This window comes from Scardinius erythrophthalmus (assembly GCF_964197995.2).
Source record: "Scardinius erythrophthalmus genome assembly, chromosome: 3".
Lineage (NCBI taxonomy): Eukaryota > Metazoa > Chordata > Actinopteri > Cypriniformes > Leuciscidae > Scardinius > Scardinius erythrophthalmus.
Window position 1 is genome coordinate 47,183,584 of NC_138223.1, and position 7,634 is coordinate 47,191,217.

General features: G+C 43.5%; 1 protein-coding gene across 1 annotated transcript; it reads right to left on the bottom strand.

Annotated features, from left to right (window-relative positions):
- Nucleotides 1–438: 438 nt before the first annotated feature.
- LOC308688210 (uncharacterized protein) lies at nt 439–3,522 on the bottom strand. The gene is made up of 5 exons (XM_081361135.1): nt 3,330–3,522; nt 2,585–2,986; nt 2,393–2,505; nt 1,209–1,312; nt 439–1,074 (listed from the first exon to the last, which is right to left on the bottom strand). The coding sequence occupies exons 1-5, from the start codon at nt 3,436–3,438 to the stop codon at nt 939–941; spliced, it is 864 nt and encodes a 287-aa protein (XP_081217261.1). The 5' UTR covers nt 3,439–3,522; the 3' UTR covers nt 439–938.
- Nucleotides 3,523–7,634: the final 4,112 nt, after the last annotated feature.

Here is a 7,634-nt window from a genome sequence, read left to right on the forward strand (position 1 = left end):
TATTTTATTTTAAATTCTATATTATACTGTATTAATAGTCTTTCTAGTTACATTAAGGCTATGTATTAAAGCAGAGTGCTCTGGGTAATATTTTATATCCTGTCAAAACATACATTAATCATTGCCATTGCATTTGTATTTTTCAAACACAAAACACATTTCATAAGCTGGAGTGTGTACTCTTGTGTACACACACACACACACACACACACACACACACACACTCACACACACACACACACACACACACACACACACACACACACACACACACACACACACACCTTAATAATACTCTAATATGTCATTTGTTCACAATGTCCCATGCACCACACAATAAATAATTACCGGTATACCATTTTGACTAGACATTCAAAATGCAAAAAGATTTGTTTTTCCAAACTGTTTGGAGCAATTTGTTATATTTTTGTAATTTTTGTATAACTTATTTGTAATTTTGAAATATAACATTAAAGAGTATATTTGATGTGATCAATTGCTCTGTCATTTATCAGATTTACCAATTGTTATAATTTCAATTTGGGCTGGTTAATTATGAACAATGGGTAAAATTGGGGGGCGGGGACATATGGGGGCGTGGCTTCATTAGGGCTCCTCCCCTTACCGCATGTGATCTCACTCCAAGCTTTTGGTAAAACTTGAGAGCCCTGTAACAGTGTGAATCAGGGAAACTTGTCATTTACTGTGATTGTCTTCTAGTATTTCAGAAAAATAGTCAGTTATTTATTATTGCAGTAAAAAACATACTTACTCTTGTGTTCTAAAAAAATACATAAAAAGATTGATAAAAAAATGAAATCCTGAAGTTAGTTATTTTATGAAACGCTGACAGCAACTATCAGAAAAGATGACTACTAATGAACTAATGAAGCTGAAAGATATGAGTCCAAGCTATCATGAAGATTAAGTAATGGATGTTATTTTTCACAAATCCATTTTCTCATTGCTGAGCACGGGATGTCATTCCAGTTGTTCAGGACAGGTTTGGCAGGATTTAGTTCAATACAATCCTCATTTCCACCTGAATTATTTGGCTCATTACTTTCCCAAAACCTGAATGAAATACAATCAGATTCAGTTCCTGAAGAGCTCTAAAAGCATTTACTCACTCATGCTATAAAAAAAATATGCTTTTAAAAACAAACGCAAAAGATACACAGTGATTGTCTGAGTGTTTTATCACTTACCCTTGTTTCAGGGGTGAATTATCCACCCATTTAATTTTGCCCTCGTTCACAATGTCAGACAAACCAATCCACACAATCTCTTTTACTAATGAAGATATGTGCTTCTGTGTGTGAAAGAAATAAAAAAATAAAAACACTAAACAGTGAGAATCATCATTACATTTTAGATCTTCATCTGGTATTATTTGTTGGACAGGAGATAAAGACAATTACCAGCATTAAAAATTAATATTCAACAGCAAGAACATATAAAATATGAAAGACGTTTGTTATATCATTGTAGAATTTATTTTCCAAGCAGTGTTAAAACATGAGGCTCTGGTGTGACTTTTTGTTGGTTGTTTATGTATGACAAAATATATTTAAAGCAGCACTAGGTAACTTTTCAACCTTCATAATATATTTCCAAGACTCTTGTGATGGTACATCGACTTACAATAGGTTGAATGACATGTCTGCCATAGCCTGACGGGGTCTGTATCGTTTTTAATCGTACTTTTAAACTTCGGGGTTCAGGTAGTAACCCCCGCGCTCAAAAAGAACTACAAAATTCGACTGCTTTACAGCATAGGCTACCTCACTTCCCCCAACACGTCCTCACATGCTGTTGGACTTGTAAGTATATTGCTTATATTGTATATCACTCGGACAAGCTTTCACTCGTTGGTGTGAGCTAAAAAGCACCTGGCGTTCTTGTTGAATGTCCTGTCTTGTTCGATGTCCGACGATTTGAAACGCGTTGTGTTTATTACCCAATCGAACTCGTGTAACTGTAACACGTTTTACCGTCCACCGCATTACTTGATAGACAAAAATAGGACAAGAATGAGCATCAAACAGAAACAATCTGCTTACGGAATGTTCGAGGCGCACATGCAATACAGACTGCCGAAAGTTAAAAAGGGCGCGCGAAGCTCTTAAAGGGGACACACCTTATTTCCACTTGTTACAGCCTCCATCCGACTGAACAGGGACCGGTATACAGGGGGGAGGGGATCAGGCCGTGAGTGAAGAGACTGCTCTGCGTGAGTGGTATTTACGACAGTAACGTTAAATACAAGTAGTCCACAGCGACTCTAGGGGTCGTTGTTTGACCAAAACGGAATTCCTACCTAGTGTGGCTTTAAGTATGTTCATTCACAACATAATTACCGTAAACTAGATATATTTGCCACTGAACTCACCTGTTTCTCTTCAGTGTTGATAATGATCAGATCAGCTCCTCGATCTCTGCAGTACTGCCTGCTCTCAGACCAGCTCTTCAACTCACTGGATATGAAGAAAAAACTGGCATTTCCTTTCAATAAACATAAATAATTGTATCTATTAATGGCATTGTAAAGTACAAATACACATATAAATCCATTTGTACTGACCTCGTTCATATAACTTCCTTAGTTCAGTCTCCAACTCCAGTTTCTTCTGACTCACAGAATCAAAACTTCTCTGTAACTGGCCTTTCTCAGCATTGAGATCATTGACTCTGGTCTCCAAATGGCTTTTCTCAGCGCTGAGATCATTGACTCTGGTCTCTAACTCCAGTTTCTTCTGACTCAAAGAGTTGAAGTTGTTCTTCAGTTGGTCTTTTTCAGTCATTAGATCGGTGTTCTTGCCCTGTAAGCTGATGATAGTGTGATTGAACTCTTCAACTGTGTTCTTGTAACTCTTTAACAGGTCTCTCTCTACTGTGATGGTGATGTACAGTGTGATGAAGACCAGCAGAAGAACACAAATGAGCCCGAGACACACTGTCTTCAACACCAAACACCTGCGTCCTCCTGACAAACAGAGAGAAACACATATCAGTTAACAACAATTCACTTTGAATTCATATTATTAGAAATATAGGCTCAAATAAATCCACCTTTATCTTTAGACAATACACAGGCCTTTTTAATAAAAACGTTTATTCTTTGATAATGATAGCGGAATATCTACAGTTAAATATGCAAATAAGAACATTTGTTGAAAAGTTAAATAAAATAACTTCATGTTAATAAATACCATAAAATGCAGAAACATGATTGTTCTTTGAAAAAAGATTACATTTATAAGTAACATTTCTCATTTCCTCAAAAGTTAACAACAGCATTTCCTATTCAAATGAAACTTTCTACTTACTGCACTTTCCATCTTTTCCTTCGTCCTGGCTGTGATTTTGTGTTTGAGGTCCAGTTATGTCCTTAATATCATCATGTTCAACATTTTCATAAATGTCCTCTAATTCCATTATTCGCTCTAATGTCTGACAGCAAGTGTTCACAGATAAACTGTGGTTGAACGATAGTAATGGTTTATTTTAAATAGTGCTAACACTAAACGGGAAGTGGCTTTATTAGTGCAGACACAGAGAAAACTACTTTCATTCCCACAACAAAACTCTCCGAAACTCTGGATAGAGTCAAACACCTTTAAACAGGAGGACTAACCTAAACTCAGAGGTGGGTAATCCAGGGCCAAAGAGTAAAAGTCCTGCCATATGTTTATTCCACCCATAAACTCAGTCATCTGATTTCACTAATTAGTTCTCTCTCCTGCTGAATTAGCAAATCCAGGTGATTGGAACAAAATACTTTCTGAACCTGGACTTTACACCTCTGCATAGCAATGCCACATGTCAGCCTTATTTCTTTGCCACAAGAGCAAAGAAATAAACCAGAACTGGACCTTATCGTACACTGTTAACCCTTGCTGTAAAAAAAGGCCAAATTCTGACATTATCATACCATTTTCCATTAAAACAGTAATATACCGTAGAAAACAAAAGTAGCCTACAGGAATATACTGTGAATTAACAGTGCTCAAAATCGACACTCAGAGGCTGTTTTCCCAATCACACCCTATACCCTCATTCACTATTCCCTACATTAGTTCACTAATATAGTCCCCTTGAATGAAAAGAAGTGAGTGAATTGAGAAACTTATGAACACCTGATAAGCAGAATCACTGAAGGACAGAGAAACAAGAACAGAAAAAAGAGAAACACAAAAACGTACTCGGTTACTAACGTAACCTCGGTTCTCTCTAGAGAGGGAACGAGTACTTGCGTAATATCTTACGCTAGGGGAAAACCTCTTTTCCTCGAGATACTGAAGCCAAAAAATTATCCTTAATTTTGCAATAATGTAAAACGCATTGCAGCAGCATGCAGACATGGGCGAGACAGCTCGCGCGCCCATTGGCTGCTCTGCGGCAACTGCACCAGCCTATCGAGAGAGGCCCCTCATGACGTCAGAACCAATGAGGGCGCTTCGCGCCCAATACGTCATGTCCCGCCAAAAGAGGGTGGGGCTCAGCTGTAAATATAGCCTCGAAGGGCTGGTTTGACCAGTTTTTTATCGCCGAAGCGAACCGGAGCGTGATGCATGCACGGCAAGATACGCAAGTACTCGTTCCCTCTCTAGAGAGAACCGAGGTTACGTTAGTAACCGAGTACGTTCTCTTACGAGAGTTTCTCTCGTACTTGTGTAATATCTTACGCTAGGGGAACACAGTGTAAAACGCCGTGCGTGCTTGAGATACAACACTAAAGTCCCAAGGGCAGGTGCCCGGGGCTCATACAGTGCCTAATCACACGGGACTCACAGAGAATCCGGGAAGAGGGGCTAGAATAGCATCATTCCTGTAATATAGAGCTCTAATAAGAGCAGATTATATCAAGTGTTCCACACAGCCAGGGCGAACTCGGCCTGGACTGATAAACATGGGGGACTTACACACTGCCCACAGAAGTATACAGACGATCAGTGATCGACGCTCTAGTAATTTCAGCATCCTGGGCCGATAGCATCGGGCAGGCCATACTGAAAATTTAGACCGAGAGCAACTTAGCTTGTAAAGCGGGAACCTCGAGGTTATAAAACCTTATAAATGTAGACGGGGAGGCCCAGCCTTCCGCCATACAGATATCTTGCAAGGCAATCCCACTAGACCAAGCCCACGACGAAGCCATGCCTCTCGTGGAGTGCGCTTTGACACCTAACGGGCATTGCAGGCCCTTAGATGTATAAGCTAGCGCTATAGCATCAACTATCCATCTGGATAAACTCTGTTTTGATGCAGCTAGTTCCTTAGAACGTCCGCTGAACAAAACAAAGAGCTGCTCCGTCTGTCTGAAAACGGATGAGCAGGACACATAGGCTCTTAACGCCCCGACAGGGAGATCACCTGTGCCCTAAACGGTGTATTGAGGGATTTAGGAACATATCCGTGCTTTGGTTTGAGTATGACTCTCGAGTCATTAGGTCCAAACTCCATACACGTTGCGCTCACTGAGAGCGCTTGCAAGTCCCCTATGCGCTTCACTGAAGCGAGAGCCAGAAGAAACACTGTTTTGAGAGACAAGTGTTTTAGGTTTATTGATTGTATTGGCTCGAATGGGGCACCCTTCATGGCTTCCAGAACCGTGGAAAGGTCCCAAACGGGAACCGAGGGAGGTCTGGGAGGATTCAGCCTCTTAGCTCCTCTAAGGAAGCGAATGACCAGAACGTTCCTTCCTAATGACTGGCCAATCGCTGGTTCAGCGAACGCTGCTATGGCCGCCACATAAACTTTGAGCGTGGATGGGGCTCTGCCCTTATCCAGAAGCTCTTGTAAAAAGGAAAGAACCTCCGACACCCCACAGTGTGAGGGTGAAGTGCCACGCGCTGTATACCAGCTAGTGAACACAGACCATTTTGAGGAATAGAGCCGTCTCATAGATGGAGCTCTAGCCTGCGTGATCGTGTTTAACACTCCCGCTGGGAGGTTAACGGGTACCCGTTGATGGCCCACACGTGTAGGGACCAAAGCTCCGAGCAAGGATGCCAGATCGAGCCGTTCGCCTGCGAGAGGAGATCCCTCCTCACCGGTATCGGCCACGGGGCGGTACTCGTCAGCTGCATCTGGACTGGAAACCAGGCTTGGTTCGTCCATAATGGGGCGACCAGTAGCACCGAGCATCCGCTTTCCCTGATTCGCTCTAACACCTGGGGCAGAAGCGTGATAGGGGGAAACGCATAGAGCGGGCAGCGGGGCCAGACGCGGGCCAGCGCATCCCTGCTCTTGGAGCGAAATTCCTGACAGTGAGCGTTCTCTTGAGACGCAAATAGGTCTATTTTCGCTATGCCAAATGTCCTCCACAGCAGTTTGACTGTCTGCGGGTGTAAAGACCATTCTCCTGCCGGAAGATTGTTCCTGGACAGTCTGTCTGGTCTCACATTCAGGTGGCCGGGCACTTGCGCTGCTCTGAGCGAGCGCAGATTGTGCTGAGCCCAGACCAGGAGGCGTTCCGTCAGCCTGTGAAGGGCTCTGGATCTGATACCTCCTTGGTGATTTATATAAGCCACCACTGACATGTTGTCCGAACGGACCAGGACGTGGTGTCCTTTTATATGGGGACAAAAACGCCTCAGCGAGTTGTCGACTGCCCTCATTTCCAGACAGTTTATGTGTAGAAGCTTCTCCCGTTCTGACCACAGGCCGAAGAACGGTCTGCCTTCTAGCAGCGCTCCCCATCTCGAGGTTGAGGCATCCGTAGACACCACCTTCACACTCGAGGAAGTCCCCAGGCTTACACCTGACCGGTACCAATCGGTCACTGTCCAAGGTTTCAGAGCTGCGATGCATTTCTGATCGACCTTGAGGCGCAAGAGACCGGATGTCCACGCTCTGCGCGGAACGTGTGGTTTTAACCAGTACTGCAGCGGGCGCACGCGAAGCAGACCCAGCTGAAGCACTGAAGATGCTGAAGCCATGAGACCCAGCATTTTCTGAAACCTTTTGAGCGGGACTAAAGTGCCGTGGCGAAAAGTTTCTGTCATGCGCCGAATACTTAGCCTGCGCTGCGGTGACAGTTGCGCTGTCATAGACAGCGAGTCCAGTTCTGTACCCAGAAAGGATATTTTCTGACTGGGAGACAGCGAACTCTTCGCCCAATTGACTTTGAGACCCAAATTCTCGAGGTGGTCGAGTAATATGGTCCTGTGTTCTATGAGCTCTGACTGTGATCGAGCTAGAACCAGCCAATCGTCCAAATAATTCAGCACTCGTATTCCTCGGAGTTTGAGGGGTACGAGCGCTGCATCCATGCACATCGTGAATGCACGAGGTGCCAGGGATAGGCCAAACGGCAGGACTGTGTACTGATATGCCTGGCCCTCGAAGGCGATTCTCAAAAATCGCCTGTGACGTGACGCTATTTGTATTTGAAAATAAGCGTCTTTCAGATCTATCGACATGAACCAGTCCCCTTGGCAAATTTGCGAGAGGATTTTCCTGGTCGTGAGCATTCTGAACCGTCTTTTCAGAAGTGCTTTGTTTAGCCGTCTTAGATCTAGAATGGGTCTGAGACCCTCGTCTTTTTTGGGTACCAGAAAATATCTGCTGTACATGCCCCCTTCGCTCTGAGCCTGTGATAAGGGTTCTATAGCCCCTTTGCTCAGTAA